The 20,107-nt window shown below is 39.2% G+C and overlaps 1 protein-coding gene across 1 annotated transcript; it reads right to left on the reverse strand.

The window, feature by feature from the left end:
- Positions 1–14,772: 14,772 nt before the first annotated feature.
- On the reverse strand, positions 14,773–18,606 carry LOC103405695 (uncharacterized protein At4g06744-like). The gene is made up of 2 exons (XM_029102103.2): positions 17,462–18,606; positions 14,773–15,436 (listed from the first exon to the last, which is right to left on the reverse strand). The coding sequence occupies exons 1-2, from the start codon at positions 18,405–18,407 to the stop codon at positions 14,964–14,966; spliced, it is 1,419 nt and encodes a 472-aa protein (XP_028957936.2). The 5' UTR covers positions 18,408–18,606; the 3' UTR covers positions 14,773–14,963.
- Between the last annotated feature and the right edge of the window lie 1,501 nt (positions 18,607–20,107).

Below are 20,107 nucleotides of genomic sequence, written 5' to 3' on the forward strand. Positions count from 1 at the left end.
GACTTTGGGTTGCTTGGGAGCCCAAAGATCCAAGCCCATATCCTTTCCCTAGCAAGCTAATCCCTTTAGTTATGATTTAAACTAGATTCTTGCATTAAATGCATGTTAAGCCCAACAAGTCAGACATTTAATGCTGACTTTCCCTTCCCAACCTGCACAAACAGCCAACAAGCAAAAGTTATGAAGCATGCTACCATATTAGTTCATACGGAAGCCCGCTTTGGGAAAGCCGCATCTTGGGAAGAAGCAATATGCAAGTCTCAACATTGCAGCTACCTTACACCAAAAGGGGGATAATAGGATAGCTATGGAGAAATGAAGGGAAAACCAAGCCACAAAGGGATATTTCCTTGAAACTTATTGAAGAAGCTTTCACTTACATAATGAGGGAAAGAAGCCACTAGGCAGGAAAATGAATATTAGAGTAACACAGAGAGAGATAGGAGAAACACGGGAAGAGAGAACCACTCAAGAAATAAGCCTAGAGAGTTCCAGTTAGCCTAGAAGTATACTTCAAGCCCTAAGCATCACCATCTATGCAACCTTAGTAATTTCCATAGCTTTCCATCAAACATCCCAGCCATTAAAGGCCTCACTATCACCTTTGGAAAGCCCATATTATCCAGCAAAGTATGCCATGCAACCATGCAAATCCCTTCTTTCTCATGTAAACTGATAATCTTCTAGCTTCCATACCACGCTTCACTTGAGCAAATCATTATCTTTGAGCTGTTGATGTTACCAAAGTATTTCCTAAGACACGCTATCTCTTTTGAAATATCCTGGGACTCGTTGCGAATTCGCACCAAGGGAGACAAGAGGACGTTCTCAAAGCACAAGTCCACCTTAACCTATAAGTCCTCCAACATAAATTGACGACTCTGCTGGGGACAAGTCATAATCTTCATCCAATATCTCCCAGATCTAGAATAAACACTACCAGAAGTGGCAATGCCTCAAACGCAAACAAGCTGTTTTTCGCAACGAGTCTCAATATGAAGGCTAGCACCTTGAAAACTAGGAAAACCTGGATGAATATGACATGTTGGACATCATCGCAACCATTTATGCCTTAAGTGAAGCCCAAAAAAAAATTGTTGTATCTGTGAAGGAATTGAAGAACTCAATCCAGAAAACAAATAAGAAAGCCAGTGACAAAGACTACATACCCAGCGAAAAGGCATCTCAGGAGAAGTCAGCTACTACTGCTGGCAAGGGTCATAAGAAAACACCATCATTTTTTACCCAAGAAAACGTCATAACCATGCTCGAAAAAGAGCTGCACAGGAGTTAAGAGAATTGGAAATATGTTCCTGAGCCACTATATCCAACCATTATCCTCCACATGCGATATCTTAAGGGATACAAGACTCCTAACCTTATTCCCTTTGATGGGATGAAGGGTAGCCCTAAGGAACATATAAGTTGTTTCATTAACGTTTTTGGTTCTTATGTCGGAGACTACAACCTATATCTTAGGGAGTTCTCGAAAAGCCTAACTAATCATGCCTATACTTGGTACACCACCCTCCTACCAGGTTCCATCTGGACCTGGGAAGGGTTGGCAGAAAAGTTGTGTAAAAACAAACTTCTAGCATAAGGAAAAGGTCACGACAACTCAGCTTAACAATACACGCCAAAAACACGGGGAAGATATGGTGAATTTTGTAAAACATGTTCGGGACCTCGCCCTTAACTGCTATGACGAGAAGAACCAGAAAGCTCTTGTGGAAATCTGCATCAGTAACATTGTAGCTGACTACAGGGTGTATTTGGAAAAGATTGGTATTAGCTAGTTCTCGAGGCTCTAAGAGGTAGTGAGGAAGACTAACTTGTCGATCAAGCATTCCACGAGGATATCCTGGAAAACTGATAAGAAGGAAGCTCATCATGCCCTAGCTGTGGATGGCAGAATTAACTATAACCTACAGAAAAGGAAGGAAAGTGAGAGCGATAGGGAAACCTATCTTCCTCTATCATGCAGCGATGAAGAATTCCAAGCCATCCTCAATACCATACTTGTAAATGGGGCCGTCAAGCTACCCCAGCCTATAAAACCCTTTCTAGGGAAGATAAAAAAGATCCCAGGTATCGTCGCTACCATCAGTATATGAGACATCCCTCTATTGTATGCCAAACGTTGCAAAAAATTCTCCATGCAAAAATCCACAAAGGAACACTAGAGCTGCCATGCACGACGTAAACTATAGACGTTTGCCCTTTGCCAAAACGCAAAGGAAAAGAGATGGCAGTTGTCATCATATACTCCAGAGATGACAATGCCTACCACCCTTTGATCAAGGACCCCAAGCCACCAAAAGCCATTTGGGAACTTTCCAGGAACATGGAGAAGGCTTACTGGTGCAAAAACTCTAAGTCGTCGAGCTATGATACTCTATGGCCTCAAGTTGAAGGATAGGGAGATGAGCATGCAAATCTCATGGATTTTTCCCCAAGCCTAAGTGACGAAGTCTTCACCATTGATATGCGAGAAGAATACAACAAGGAAACCTTGGAAGAGCAACTGTTTTGCAAATGAAATGACGGCTGTGACTTTGTACAACCTTCCCAACATGGAAGGCGACGTAGTTGAACGTTACCTTTCCTAAGGGCAAGGGCATATTGCAGGTCAGGTTCTCTAGGAAAACCCGAAGTTCAAATCCCTTTTTGACTAACTTGAATATGACCTGGAACCAAAGACTGATGCTGATAAAGCTCTCCTGCATCTAAATAGAAGTCTACCCAGCAAATTCTCATGCAAGAAAAAGCCAATATCATGGCAAGAAAAAAAAAAGAGATCACAAGCATTATGATAAAATCAACATCAACATCCAAAGTCAAAGGTAAATAAGCAAAATATAAAGCAAAGCAGCCCCATGGCTATTGTTCGAAAAGTAATAAGCTAGCTGTCCAAATGGAAATTACAAATAAAAGTAAAAGTGAAGTGAGAAAAATGACTTTCTTCATGGCCCGCTACTTCAACATCTCAAGGTTCATGCTCTACCAATAAAAATAAGCCGATGGTTAGAAAAATGCAAATAGCCATGCAAAGCATGCAGTTGAGGGAAAGTGGGGAGTTAAGCTTTGAACACCACCTTTCGGAGGAATTGCTAAAGGTATCAGCATGCAATTGATCTGCCGTAAGTTGAAGACAAGCTGTTATTTCCTTGGAACTCCCACGAACCAACCTTTTCAACTTGATCTTCTTGGCCTCTAATTCCTTACTCTGCAGTTCGAAAGCACGCTTCAGTTTGTTGACTTTAACGAATTGATCGAGGACACTTTTCTTCTTTCCAAGCTAGAGTCTAAACATGGTATCACACAACTCTCCCAGCCTCTCAACTAGAGAACCCACTAGCACCCCCAAAGCAACTACGTCACTAATTATATCTCGTCAACCTAGTAGCATGTGCTAAGTGAGTTCTAATGGGGAAGTATGCTCTATACCGTAAAGCATAATCCTAAGTTCTTCAAAGATCATCCCACGCATAAAGGGAGATAACATATCAAGCTCAAATTTGCATCACCAGAGCGCTTAAAGAACCTGCCCAACGTCTCAGCTAATCCAGAACCTTCATTCCCGTAAAGTCGACCCAGGAAGAGAAAGCCTCACCAGAAGGAATCAGTTCCTCAATCGAAACTTAGCACCCTAGCTCTATTGGCAATACTATACTTGAGCTTCCTAAGGGCCTCGTGCCACAATGCCCACTCGTCCACCGAAACATGCTCCTAGAGGGAAAAAACCTCTAGATGAGGTACGACTTATGTTGGCTGAAAATCACTACCCATCACAACATTCTCTGTAAGCTCGAGAGTAACGCCACTAAGGGCTTCAACACCTACTGTAGCCTCTACAACACCAACATTCACCTGTAGGGAAAAAAAAGAAAATATGCACAAGTAAGGAAACATATCAACAAGTAGAGGCGCAAAGTAGCCTAGCCCACAGAAGGTGTCCAAGGCAGAATTCCAACAGATCAACATGCTTATACATGAGCATGCAAAAATGCGAAGAATATATGCTAAGTGAAGTTTAATTACTTCCTACGTGCACATGCAAGCTTAGGCAAAAAATAAATAAAAAATTCACATACTTATAAAGGAAAACTGACAATAGAAAATTCACGCAAGGGCCAATATCAACGAAGAACAAGGAGACATACCTCTGTATCTTCCACTTCCACCTGAACGTCATCATTCAAAAACCCGTCAACTTCATTGAGATCAACATCCTATGTTGCCTTGCTGCTATCCTTGCTGCTTAGTTCTCTGCCACTGTTTTCACCCTTCCCTAGGAAAGCCTAAGGATGTCCCCCACTCCCAAGGTCAGACTCAGCATCTGTATTGTTGGTTTCCTCATCAGCCAAGCCTTCTCCAGCTACCTCATTGCTGTCAGTTTCCCCAACACTCCGCTCTTCCTCACTTGCCTTAGTAATATCAGCGAAATCATGAGGCTTGGAAGTGTCCGAAAAGGCAGATGATTGGGCACTCCTTGTCCTATGAGCAGAGCTAGAAGGAGCTACTTCCTTGGCAGGAGTCTTGGTTGTAACAAAAGTTATAATTAGCATACAACCACAAAGCAATGGAAGCAAGAAACAGGGGGATGAGACCAATTACCAAGCTTTGGCCTTCCCAAGGAACTTTCACTCTTCAATTTCTTTGGGGGTGGGGGAAGCATCAGGCTTACTGCTGGGAGGACTGTCCTTTACCACTCGAGGCTTGAAGTGTTTCACTGCATCATCTGAGGCACAACATCTAAAGCACTAAGGAAAGACTTGGCGATGGTAGAGAAACACTTTAACTAATAAACAGCATAGCCATTAGAGATGTCACCTACCCGGGTCCGGCTAGCAATACCCTGGAAAGGGAGAAAACATTCTGGAGGCGCATACACAAAACTACAAAATAAATTATTGAAAGAGGCCTTAACTTCAGTAGGGAAAGACATTGGCACATCTTGGTCAAAACCCAGTTAGCGTCGCACCCAGAAAGGAGAGTAAACAACATTCATTTCTTTGTTATCCTCCCCCTGTAAGGGAATTGAAGGAGCCAGTAAAGCCAATGATTTTTCGGTAAGCGAAGGGAAATCCAGATTTTGGGAAAGAGGAATTGACATCACACTTGTATCTTCACCACAGACAACATCAGTGAAAAACATCACAAAGGTAAAACCTTCAAGGACTGACACATATGGACGGAAAATAAAGTTGTTCGCGTCATTTAAAAGCTCCAAGAAGTCCTGCTTCTTCGCCGAAATCTTCCCAAACCAATGATAAGCCAATAAGAACTTCTCAAGCAAATAAGAGAAGGAGTCAATAACATAGCGGCTCTTTGCTGCGCCGGAAAGGTAGATAAGTCTACGAAACAACGAAGCCAATGGAACCACGTGGTCATATGTGATCGCCATGGCCCAAGAAATCACTTTGAGACTGAAGGTATACTTTCTATCATAGAAGACAAAATGGCCTAGCCACAAACACAACATGGCCTTGAACCTATAGTTCGGCTCTTATTTCTTCTGCCAAAGTGTTTGATCCATCTGTTGAAGCAAAAAACCTTGCTTGAAGAAGTAGGAGCACCTCTCTTTAAAACATCAAAAGTGTTGTTGTCAGCAGAAGGAATAACATAGGGGAAAGGACCCAAGTTACCCACAATTGGAAGATGCATAATGTTAGCAACATCCTCCAAGATGGGGGTAAACTCTCCCCAAGCACAAATGAAGGTATGGGTCTATGTACTCCACCTTCTAAGTTTGGGCTCAAGACGAACAATTTGTTTCTTAGTCATAAAGACAACGTCCAAAACCTTGGCCTTTGTCAAGGTCATGCATTGGTTGGCAAAACAAAGCTCAGTATCCACCCAGTCTGCCCAACCATTTACCTCACCGCAGGAGAACTCGAAGTGGATTGGCACGACGGGAAACAACCCATTCGCGATTCAGCACTGAGAAATACACCTGGGATAAATAAGAGGGACTGAATCTAAGGAAAGCTATTCATCTTTGAAAGCCTTGCTCTGAGAACCAAGAGAAGGTGGCGGCCTGCCTCATCGAAGACGATCCTCAGTGTGAATGACCCATCAACGACAGTTAGACACTTTGGTGATAGTGATTCTGTAGCCATAATGCACCTATGAAAAGCTAAACCATATATATTACAAGCCAGTGCAACATGCAAGAAGAAATGTGCAAACATACAAGGCAAAATGCAACAAGGAATCTACCCTGGAAAACAAGCAAACAAATCTTGGGAAAGCAAGCAAACACGCCCCAAGAAAGCAAAAAAGTACGTGTATAAAATTCAAACTCTTTCATGCAAAAGTCTAAGACTTTGACATGAGACTATTTTCCCTACATGCTATCACGCAAAACACATGCATCTTTCCTTACACATGCCATGCTATCAAGGCCCTAAAAAATCTAGCCAGGGAAAGTGTGATATGCGTGTACCCATGCAAAAACAGGTTATATGAAGTCAAGCTAATCGTGCCAAGCAGATCAATGCAATTGATCAATAGATCTCGCTTAAGCACGCACCAACATGCAAAAAAGCTAAGCTAAATGACAATTGCACAATATACATAGAAAGCAAGAGATAAATCGTAGAGGACAAATGCACATGATTTCACAGCAGCAAGACTACCCAAAGAGTGGAGTTCGATTTCCTAAAGGAAATACCCACACCCCTTGTGCATCCATGCTGAAAACCTAAAATCTTGGAAACACATAATCAAAAAGGAGAGATGCATGCCTAATTTCATCACCATGGCAAACAGAGAAGATAAAAAGGAGAAGAAAATTCAAAAGAAGGTCAAGGGAAGAATTTCCTTACCTAAGCAAAGCCTTGTCGCAAAGCACGAACAAGAGAACACAACCCAGCGTAAAAGGCAGAGAAGAATTTGGAGAGAAAGCAATTACGAAAATTTTAAAGAAGGAATGAGAGTTAAAGGAGGAAAGGAATAGCAAGGATGAATTAAATATTTGTCATAGGGAGAAGAGCAGTTTGTAACGGTTACCAAGTGGAGGCGAGGGAATACCCAGAGTTTCTCTATATGAATGGATGTACATAGGAATCAAGGGAGCACAATGACAAGGATTTATCTGCTGCCACACAGGAAGAAGAGGAGTCCCATCAGGAAGCCCACGTTCTATAAAAAAAATAAAAAATAATAAAATAATAAAATAATAAAAAAAAAGGAAGGAAATCCCTTGGGCCTGGGGTTGATTATTTAGCCCACTCAAGGTATCTCATAGCCCAAATAATCAAGGGGGCTAATGTTGGGGCCCAAAACTATCACACACCAACCCAACCAAGTCTCAAGGCCCAATTGTCATGCAAAGCATACATTTAAGCCCAAATACATGCCAAGGCACGAGATGGACGAGCAATATATTTACAAACATGCCATGCCACGATGTTTAAGTCAGATATTCACGTCATGCTCATGCCTATTCATCACGCCATGTTTCCTTAGTCATAATTTATGCTAAGCCCAAGTCACATGTTCAGGACTTGCCAAGTGGATTGTGGCGTGGATGGTTATGAAAGGTTATCAGGCCTACATGGAATCGGGGTCATGGAAACTTCAGGCTGCTTGGGAGCTCAAAGATCCAAGCCCATACCTTGTGTATTTCACGTAGGCAACATTGAGAGAGAACTAGCCTTGTTTATCCCTTTCCCTGGCAAGCCAATCCCCTTAGTGAGGATTAAACTAGATTCTTGCATTAAATGCGTGTTAAGCCCAGCAAGTCATGCATTTAATACTTATTTTTCCCAGCTTGCACAGACAGCCAACACGTAAAAGCCATGAAGCACGCTATCGAAATTAGCGCCTGCGGAAGGCCGCCCTAAGAAAGTCGCGTCTTGAGAAGAAGCAATATGTGGGCCTCAACAGTGCAACTACTTTACACCGAAAGGGGAATAATAGGATAGCTAGGGAGAAAGGAAGGGAAGACCAAGCCACAAAAGGATATTCCCTTGAAACTTAGAGAAAAAGCCTTCACTTACATAAGGAGGGAGAGAAGCTATTAGGCAAGAGGAGGAAGATTAAAGTAACACTAAGAGAGATAGAAGAAACATGAGAAGAGAGAACCACCCAAGAAATAAGCCCAGAGAATTCCACTTAGCCCAAAAGCATACTCCAAGCCCCAAGTATCACCATCCATGCAATCTTAGTAATTTCCATAGCTTTCCATCAAACATCCCAGCCATCAGAGGCCTTACTATCACCCTAGGAAAGCCCAGATTATCCAGCAAAGAATGTCGTGCAACCATGCAAATCCATTCTCACTTATGTAAACTGATAATCTTCTAGCTTCCACACCATGCTTCACTTGAGCAAGTCATTATCTTGATCTTTCACACTATCATCGAGTTGTTGATGTTACCAAGGTATTTCCTAAGATAAGCTATCTCTTTTGAAATATCCTAAGACTTGTTGCGAATTCGCACCAAGGGAGACAAGAGGACAGAGGTTGTTGTCAAATTTGATAGCAGCTTCAAAATTTGACATCTCAGAAAATGGTTTTAAGAGTCTAGACGTTTCCAACAAGTTATTCTAGTAGAGTTCCTAGACATTTCCACATTGTTGGAATTAATGCACATGTTCTTTTACTTCTTTTTTTTTTTTGGAAGCTGTTTTTGCATGACCGTTTGTTGTATTCGTCGCACAAGTACTACTTGTGCGATGAGATTTGATTCATCAAGCAAATAGTTTTTTCTACTAGTTGAAAATGACTATATTATTTTACGGGCATTTAGATATGGGTCAAAAAAATCAACATAGTTATAAGGTTAAGTCTAGTGTATTATCTTTTCTCCACTTTTATTTCTTTTATACTTAGTTTATATATATTTTTTAAAATATTAAAGATAAATAAAAATCTTTTGATTTCATGCATCTTCTAATTTCAATAAATCGACTTAATATCTTCTAACAAAAAAACTAATATACTAACACAAATCCATCTACAAAACATACGACCATAACTCAAAGTAACAAATATATGAATGTAGATTATACCTATAAGTGAGATATTAAACCTAACTAAAATGTACAAAAATATAATGCACATACAAGCAAGACATATTAATTTTTGTGACACATGTTGATTATAAAAACAAATTTGTCATGTAGGTAGATAAATACCTGTGATAATGGTTGATTATAAAAATTAAAAATAAAATCAATAAATGGGTTTAAAGCAAGAAGATGAACAAGAATTGACCAAAATAATAATAATAATAATTAGAAAGAAATTTAATTTTGATAATAAATCTTAGGCTAAATATCCAAAATGGTACCTTAGATTTGCACAACCATTGGTCTTCCAAATAGGTATAATCTTGTTCTACACTTTCCTAACTTCATTTTGATAAACTATGGGTCGAATTTGGTTAAGAATTTATTGAGTTACGAAGTTTTGAAAATTACCCAAAGAGTTTTTTACGGAATGACAAAAATCATGAATGGTGGACAATCTCAGGAACCATTTCTATTGATTTTGAATTTCAGGAATCATTTCTATTGATTATGCAAATCTTAGAGATCATTTTGGATATTTAGCCTAAATCTTATTATGAAAGAGATAATTATTGATAATAAATAATTCTAAACTTAAGGGCATGTTTGATGGACTGGTCCAGAGAGGAGTTGATATTTCAAACTGGTTAGGCTAGGATTGGATTGGATGGCTACTCATCTGCTGTTTGGTGTAGACTCTCAAATTGACTAGGAAGGATGGGATTCAAAATGTGAAATCTTTTTTAGGTTAGAGAAAACGTGTAACAGATGAATCCCAAAAAACCAGAAAGACCAGATCGAACCCACTCCTCCGCTCATGACCCCACGACGAAGCCCGACCCGTTCACGATGCCTTTCGTGAAGACACACCAGCGTGGATCCTACTCGCGACAACCCATCCAAGTCTCCGCTCGCAACCTGCTCATGATGCCCTCAAACCTGCACATCAGATCCGCGACATCTCGACGACGACCCACCCACCCAACAATGCTGCTCGTACCCTCCTCGCCCCTTGCAACCCATCACACTGCTCATGACCCGCAACCCACCCACGACGCCACGCCACTCACAGTTCGTTGCAGAATTGTTGAGATTAGATGAATCTCTGAAGATAGGAGAGGAGATGCCTTAGCAGAAGAATGTTGGATTCGTAACCTGTGGTTCAGATCGGGTTACGTAGCCCGTCCTATTTTGGATTTGAATCCAGCACTCAAATCCTGTCCGTGATACAAATTGCATCATCAAACACGGGTTGAGACTCAAATTCAAATTAATTAAGCCAGCCCACCAAACCGACCTAAGAGATTTGACTTATTTTAATAAACTGTACTATTCCTAATATAGAATTGTTATTGGCACTGTTCTAAAAATTTCTGTTGGCACTAGGCGGCTGGTTATTATCCTGATTAATGCTTAGGCATTTGAAAATTAAGAAATAGTGCTAGACCTGCTGGAGCGGCCGCCTAAACTGCCTAGGCACCCGCTTAGCCTACCCAAATCTATCTAGGTCACGACTCAATTAGACTGAAAATAAATAACTTTCATTTTGCATTTTATTTTTTTCAATAAATTGTAAAAAACTTGTTAAATACTTAAATGAACACACATTATAAGCTTGTTCCCCATGTTTTCATTATGTTATAATACTTCATAATATATATGTCATTCTATTTTGTAATTTATGATAAAATTATATTTATATATACACACACACACATATGCCTTTTAACAAGAGGGATCCCCATTTTTAAAAAAATATGGGGATACCCTCTTGACCGTTGGATTAGCTTTAATGAAATTGTGTGGTTGAGATTAAATCACAGGCCACACAATCTCAACCACACAATTTCATTAAAGTCAAATCTAATGGTCAACAGGGTGTCCCCAGTTTTTTTGAAAAATGGGGACCCCTCTTGTTAAAGGATCCTCCATATATATATATATATATATATATATATATATATATATATATATATATATATGCATATATATATATATATACATATATATATATATATATATTAAGTATAAGCAGACACTTATTTACACGAAATATAATATATTTACTTAAATTCGTATAGTACACCTAGGTGCCCACCTAGCCGCTAAGCCCCAGCTCGCGCTTGACTAGTGCCTAACGTCTTTTAGAACCTTGGTTATTGGTGACACACTCCAACTCGGAATGTCCACTAGGACTCCGAATCGAGCTGTACTGGCCGACATCTGGAAGGTGACGAAGCCATAAAGTGTGATAATGCGTAAAATGTGAATAATTTAAACTTAAAAAATGCCTATATACACGAGTGCGAGGTGAACGGGTATGGACCCATTTCACACGTGATACAGAGCATCAGTAAAGTACAGTAAGGTAAGATAATAATTATACCATCATAAGGAGCTACCTGAACTGGGAGTGCCACAAGTCCTCGTCGATATGGAACTTTGCTACTAGAACCTGGAGGGGTGCAAAATAGAAAGTGTGAGTGGGCATACAAAGATTTTCAAAATCATTTCAATTATCAAAGGTAGTAACCCCACGCCGTAAAACCTGTATAGTTTCCAGAAAATCATACCACGTAGAAGTATGAAATCTAATGTATACTAACAGTAAATCCAGAAGTATACCACTACTCAGCATCGCATTAGCAATATAAATAATCATGTGCTTAATAACCCATACTAGCACGCAAGTCGGAATCACCTACGGTGACCTGTAAGATTGCACCCATATCTCATCAACCAATGCTACCACATAAGTCAGAGTCACCTATAGTGACATGTACAACTTATCCATATCTCATCAATCAATGCTAGCACATAAGTCGGAGTCACCTATAGTGACCTGTACGACTTACCCTTATCTCATCACATATCCCTATAATATGTCAGCTGGATCCACCTTTTGTGGCCTGTATGGTTGAACCCGTAGCTCATCACATATCCCTGCACACAAGTCGGAACAACCTATAGTGGTCTGTACGACAGGACTGGGTGTAAATAAGTACGCTCAAGTGCTACGATCATGTGAAGACTGTGCGAATAAACACGGATCACCTACGAGTCGAAAACCACATATAATGGTCTATACGATAGGACTGTGCACCTACCTTAGATCCAAGGTGAGCGTAAGGTGAATGAGGTGAACATCACGTGAGGGACTGTGCCCTGGCCACGGACGGGAGCACTAATACCGGGGTGTAGGTTTATGAGCTCTAATTGCATCTATTGTAACATATACGACTCATGGGCAACCTGTACGACAATATCGGAGTTGCCTATCATTGTAACCTGTACGACAAGGTCGGAGTTGCCTAAAACATACATGTAGTCATGCCATAACTCCATCATTTCAACTAATACCATAAACTCACCTGAACTTACCTAGGTGTTCTGCGTTCACCTTTGCACTTCAAAGCGTTTACAATAATTATGTGCAGGTAATATACATATAGATAAACCATGTTATAGCATTTTCAATTATATACATATATATATATATATATAATATGGCATAAAAATGCATAAGTTGTAACGCCCTACTCCTGAACTATTTATTTTCGAGAATAATTATCGGTGATAAACCCAACCAGACACTAGTTTAATTAACTATCATTACTTACGTTTCCTTACTTCAAATGATTCTTCACACATTGATTTATGACCAACATTTAACCACCAAATCATAAGATTAAATCTCACATTTTCCACCAATGTCCCTCACATTACTCAATTCCCTAAACAAGGCTATTGTCTCAATTATTTAATCTCACTTCTTGTATGGCTGCATCTAACATCTTGTTAGACTGCCTACGTACCCTAAACAAGGATCAAGCCATTCGTATTTCACATTAGTACTTCAAAGCATTCACAGTAATTATATGCAATAATCAATTTATAAACGTTTGTGGAATTGTCAATCATATATATATATATAATATACGATAGAAAGGTAAAGACCCACTCACATGAGGTCCGCGCTATGACTCCCTAGCATAAATATCGAGATGTCACGAACCATCATCGCCTGTGACCAATTATCAAATCACGTCTCAGAATTCTTACCGATAGAATACATAATTTCTATAAAACACATCCCTATGTAATTCAATCTGGAAGATCTGCATCACGGATTTCCGATCCGTTATTTCCAAAGATTCACATCATGTTCCTAGAACAATGTCCAAACGTTTCATTACGATCCAACGGTCTGATCTCCGCCAATTGCCAAAATCAAGTGGCGGTCAACATTTTATTTTATGAACTGACAAATCCAATTCGAGAAGATTCGTATGTTGGATTCCCGATCCATCTATTTCTATAGTTCTCAAATATTATGTACTATAATGTATTAAAGTTTGGTGACGATCCAACGGTCGGATTGTCGATTCATACAATGACCTATTAACGTATCGTAGAGAATTTAGGATCCAACTATCAACCTATGTCATACAATTACCAAGACTGAACTCAAGGCAACTCAAGGCATCTAATTTAGCCTAAAATGACATCGACGGCCCCTGGCCACGCGCTGCCGTGGGTGGCGATCAGCTGTCCCAACTCGCCGGAAAATCCAACTATTTCCAAAAATTACCAAAATTTACATAAATGAAGATCTCAATGAGTAGAGTAACTTTCATACATTTGACCAATGCCAATTTGGCCAGGACAAGAACCAATTTTGCTAAAACCCGTCAGAATCCTAAAATGGGTGCCCTGAAATTCACCGTCACCGGCGCTTCGCTGCCCCTATAACTAACTGGGCTTTGTTCCAAGGCTCAAGAGAGGTCTAAAGGTGGTGGAGATTGACGGGATTCGTTTCATAAATGGTGGGTCGCTGCCACATGACTCACAGGCTACCGTCGATGGTCACCAAGAAATAAGGACAATTTGCATTGTTTCATGAGAGTACCATGAAAAAAAGAGTCGTGTTGATGGTTGTAGGGTATGGGGTGTCCTAATTCACCGGAGGACTGGTGTAAAACCATCGAAAAATCAGACAGGGAGGCCGGGTTTTGAAACTGGTCGCGCAGGTCGAAGGGGAACCCGGCCAGTTCCTCTCCTTCTCTACTTCCTCCTTTCCCCTCTTTCCCCTCTCTGATTCGTCCCTCACTTCTCTCTTCTTTTTGATTTGCTAGCAACCCTCTCCTCCGATTGGGCAGCAGCCCCCTTCCTTCTCTTCCGTTTCTCATTCTCCCTGAATCCGTTTTCTTTTCTTTTATTACTCTCAAACAACCTTCTATAATAATATAGTTTGAATGCAAAGATATAAAGAAGGATATAAAATAGTAATATACCCACCTTGGATCGCTATAGAAATATTTCGTATGTCTCACTAAACGTTGGTCCACGAAAATCAATACCCTCGCCTCTAAGGCCATTTTCGTAAAATCACACTTTTAAAATTTGTAAAAACATAGAATTAGGGACGGGTCGTCACAATTGGCACTTCAAAAATCTCATTTTTCACTTCTCAGAAGTGTATTGTTTTTCCTAAATCTAGAAAGTTTAGAGTGCAAAATGAGAATTTTAAAGTGCCAATAACATTTCTTTCTAATATTGGATAAAAAAATTGGACTTATATCAAGTTTTTCCCTTTTTTATTTGGATTCTTGTTAGTTCGAGGAATCACCAAATTTAATTTACGATGTCTTTCTATTTGATTGTAGTTCTTCTTAAGTGATAAAGTCACTATCGTTTCTTGTAAAAAAATAAAAAATAAAAAATAAAAAGAATTGGAATTTGTTCATCACATTTAAGACAAATAAAAAGCTCATTATTCTATGGATGGCTTCCGCTTTATTAGTTTAGGACTATATAGTTTACTACATCTCTCCATAAAATTATGAAGTAGCTACAAACATTAAGAAATAAACTATATATGCATAAATGCAAGAAACCATCATGACTCATCTCCGATGAGTCCATTTCGGGCATGAAATTAATCAAAGCCTATGTGGTACAAGAGTACCGTAAGACAGTGGAGCTCGTGGCAGATGATCGGACTTCTTCTCGTTTGATCCGGAATACGGTCTTTTACAAGGAATGTTAATCATTTCCTTCTCGTTGGGACACTTTATAGGCATGGAGAAGAAAGTAGCACATTCCTCGTTTATTCTCTGATTTGGTTGGTCCAAAATGCAGTTCCTACTAACATCAAGTTTCTTTCTGTCAATCAATTTCTGGCACTCTGGACCGACCTCTGTGAAATAGTTGTCTGCCAAAGACAAGTTCTCCAGGTTAGACAACATGCACACCATCTCAGGCACTGGTCCGTAGAGCTGGTTCTTGGCCAAATTTAGAAACTCAATCTTGGCCAAGCAAGCAAATGACGCTGGGATTGGGCCTGTTAAGCAGTTGGAACTCGCGTCGAATACGGTGGCCTGATTTAGGTACCCAATTTCATAAGGCAGACACCCTGTAAAGCAGAATCTTAAATATCATATAAGATACAATCCGCAAGCGTTAACATGAAATTAAATGTTGTTGGCCGATGCAGAGTACCAATCAACATATGACTATAGTTACGTATCCTTGATATTTTGTCGATATTAATAATAGATATCAACGGAGTACATAGAGTACATGTTAACCATCTGTTTTTTGGCCAGAAAACAGCTCAAAAGTGGCTGTCTTAATCTCGAAGACAGCCACTTTTGAGCGGTTTTTCAGCCAAACCACACCTAGTTAGCCATCGAAAAAGGTACCATTCTCTTCATATCGTCGAGAAGTATGATTTTCGTTTTGAATCACTTGATTTCGTTGAGTATTGAAGAAGTTATGAACTTTTAAAGTTTACCCAGTTTCCGGCGAGTTTTCTAATTTTCCCTCGGACAAGACAATTTTGAGGCTATTTTCAGGCCATCTCCGGCAACAATTGGGCTTTCCAAATAGGTATAATCTTATTTTGCACTTTCCTATCTTCATTTTGATATATTATGGGTTGAATTTGGTTAAGAAACGATTGAGTTATGAAGCTTTAAATATTGCCCAAACTTCCTGCCAAGAGCTCCTGGACACTTAACGGATTTTTTAACGGAATGACCAAAATGATGGATGGTAGACAATCTCAAGCACCACTTTTATTGATTTGAAATGTTAGGGACCAAAGTTATGAGTTATGCAAATTTTAGGGACCATTTTGGCTATTTAGCCATATATAAACACAAACGCTTGTAATGAAAATCTCTACAACTTTTGTGAAGAGGTCAACTTTGACACTTGCCACCATAATCCCATAAACCATATATTTAATTTTAACCATTGATTGTCGTTTACATTTACATTTCATTCTTCTCACTGAATTTTGTTTTTTCATTTTTTTTTAAAACATAATCTTTAGCGGATGCAAAAAGATCAACTGTTTGGATCATTGATATCATGTTCAGATTTTTACGGTTAATGAAAATATTGCTCGAAGTTTATAAAGTCTTTATCAACTATATAATATCGACTTATGTTTCAGTTAACCGTAAACACAGAATGTGATATCAACAATTTGAAACGCTCATTTTTCTGTATCCGCTGAAAGATCATGTTTTCAAAAAGAAAATTTGAAAAATGAAATCCAGTGTGAAGAATAGAGGGCAAACGACAATCGACGGTTAAATATAAATTATGGTTTGTGGAGTATGGTGTTGAATTTTGGAGTTGACCCCTTCATGAAAATTGTAAAACTTGTCAACGAATGATTGTATATTTTCTTTACACCTTCATACTTCCACATTAATTATTATTAATTTTGAACTCAAACAATAAACATTATTCATGAGGATTTTGAGGGTTTTAAAAATCTAACCGAAGATGTCACCAACGTTTAAGCATAGATGATACAATTACAAGCGTTTGTACATTTTTTTTCACATTTTTCTCACTTTTACATTAATTATTATGTATTTTATTTATTTTGAACTTCCCCCTAAAACATCGGGTTTGTAGGGTTTTGAAAATTCAAATGATGATGTACTCATCGACGAAGCGTAAAGAATGCAATCACGAGCGTTTGCATTTTTTTTTTCATATTTTTCGCACTTCAAAATTAATTATTATGAATTTTTCAATGTGCTTTGGTATTTTTTATGTGCTTTGAAATTTTTTAATCTCACTTATACTATGGCTATACATCGTAGTAAGGCTTTTTAGTAGTTTCAAAATATCAAACTAAATTTTTTCTTATTAGGTTAAAACGGATTACACACGGATAAACCTATTAAGCATGTGTGTCCAATTAATTAACGCGTTGACTCGAAATCCGTTATTTCATATCATTGCGAGTCGAGTTAATAACTCGTGCAAGAAATTGTCAGGTTTAAAAAATTATCACTAAACTAAGAGCTAATTCATCCGAATTTAATTTCTTCCCACTTAGTCTTTTACAAAATAAAAAAACTAAAAAAGACAGCGAATTGTGTTTTTTGAATATTATCGAAATTTTGGACCATACCTGAAAGTTTGTTCCCAAGGAAGAGAACCTCATAAAGGGTTCTGGATGCTTGACCAATGCTTCTTGGGATCGGACCGGTGAAATTGTTGTTGGCAAAAGTGAAGTAATGGGCAGGTGAGGAGCCAAGATCGTCAGGGATCTGCTGAGTGAAACAGTTGTTGTTGAGGAATAGCACATCAACGTCTAGTTTGATGACTCGGGCTGGGACTGGACCGGCAAAGAAGTTGAACCGGAGGTCCAAAAATGTCAAATTTGTTGCTGTTAAAACCTCGTACGGAAACCCTCCGGATAGCTTGTTGTTGCTGAGATCGAGCTCGTAGAAGTATCGAAGCATGGCAGTGCCAATCGGGACTGAGCCTGTGAAGTTGTTGGAGTTTGCATGGAAGAACACCAAGTCTTCTAACTTGTCAAGGAAGCCATCGAGTGGAAGTTTATTGTTGTCACCACCCAACATAGCCCCGTTGATGTCTATACCAGACACTGTTTTCTGCTTGTAGACAGGATGAACGGCGCAGACAAAGCCCTTGTATCTGCAAACATTTGGACCTTTCCATGTCTTTGCGAAGCCCTTTGGGTCGGACTTGATTTTTGCTACGAACCTTTTAACCACATTGAAGGCAACTTCAAGTCGCTCGCTTTCAAAGGGGCCGGAGGAAGGTGGTGGCGGTAATTTTGGTGGCAGTGGCGGTGGTGGAGACTGTAGTTTTGGAGGTGGAGGCAATGGCAGTGATGGAGGAGGAGGTGGTGGCAGTGATGGTGGAGGCGGGCATGGAGGGGGAGGAGGGGGAGGACAATCTTCGTATTCGGGGGAGGGAGCAGGAGGGCTGGCCTCACCTCCTCCTCCACCTATGATTATCTCCAAGGCTTCAACCTTATAATGGTACAAACATAAATGCACCAAAAATGTTGAGATCAAAAGTGAAGAAAAGAAAGAGAAGGTAGCCATGTCTGGTTGTTTAAGCTCAATGAATGAAGAGTAGTTAGAAATAGTGAGGAGATACTAATATGTAATAAAATAAATTTTGTATATTAAGGAGATTAAGAAGGAAGACTTGAAGAAAGAAAGAATAGTAAAGGGTCATGAGGAAACAGATAAACTTGCCCCCCAAATATGTTTGTCCGACGCTGAGAGTTGAGCTCTCATTGTCATACATTGCTGTTTGCCTTTTTATATTTGCTTTATAAAGTCTATTGGTGGCCTACCAAAAGTTTAGAAGTTTGGCGTTCATTACAGTATTAGAATGGAAATATATGTCCAAACGAAGATTTTGTGCTTGAATGAGAATTGTAGAAAAAGTAGGTTTATAGTAGTAAAATTGTTAGTCTTACGTATATTTGTACCCAATATGTGTCGGTGGGTTAGAAAGATGGTATACATGATAATACAAATATTTCATTACTCTTGTAGAAGTGATTGAAATTGGAAGAAAAATACACCACTTGACTTGCTTGATTGGGTAGAGCTGAACTATTTACTCGACATGCTGCTAGGATTAGATGGGATTATTATTTGTAAAGGGATATACTATCCACACACCCATTTTTACTTCTCACACACCCCTTATTAATTTCTGTTCGTTAATCTTCTTCAATTCATCCGATCCGACGGCCAAAAACCAAAAAGGTGTGGGAGAAGTAAAAAGAAGTGTGTGGATATCACACCCCTTTGTAAATTGCATTTAATTTATGTAAATGGTTCAGCTACTACAGGACTCTTGTAACTGTATCTTGTAACTGTAGATCTCCTTGTGAATAAAACCGTGTAAAGGTTACGTTTTCATCAATGAGAATCAGAAAGTTCACAGCAAGCATTGATGCTTCCACCGCTTGAGGTTGCTTTCAAAATAATAATAATAATAATAACTCCATCTAATCCTAGTAGCTGAACCATTTATTCAACGGACAAGGATTGTCTGCCCTCCTAGTTGTGGTGCCCTTCCATGCCCTCTTATTTTGTGTGGTTACGGTTAAGTCACGTCAATATTTTATATTTTTATTGTTTTTTGTCTTATTATCTCATTAAAAAATTAATATAAAATATTGACGTGACTTAACCGTGACCGCACAAAATAAAAGGGCATGAAAGGGCACCACAACTAGGAGGGCAGACAATCCTTATCCTTATTCAACAGGTAGAAAGAGGATAACTAAAGTGCTTTTCCAAAAAATGACTTGTCAATAATTTGTGACTCAGTCCTTTCACACGAGGGTGCAAACCCATAAACCCTAAGCTCTCTACGTCACAATTTCCACAAGAACAAAATACACATTGACTTCCAAGTCCATGCCACAACAATTATGCAATTTCTTTTGGAGGGTACCAAAACATGACACATAAGCTTCTGGATTGTTTCAACACATGACACCCAAGTAGGCATAAGGGGTGAAGTTTGATTTCAATTTGGTATCCCTACTAACTAAAATATAGCATGACACAAACGTTTGGATTTTTTTCAACACATGACACCCAAGTGGGCATAACGGGGTGAAGTTTGGTATTCAATTATGTACTCCTCTTAATTAATGATTGGTTTGAAAGTGTTTTTTTAAATAATTAAAATCGTTTTTATTGAAAATATTTTTAAAACCAATTCTTATAGCACTTCTAGTGTAGGAAGGCCTTCTTGGGCAATAGTCAACTCAATC

The sequence above is a fragment of the Malus domestica genome, chromosome 05 (genome assembly GCF_042453785.1).
Source record: "Malus domestica chromosome 05, GDT2T_hap1".
Taxonomy (NCBI): domain Eukaryota; kingdom Viridiplantae; phylum Streptophyta; class Magnoliopsida; order Rosales; family Rosaceae; genus Malus; species Malus domestica.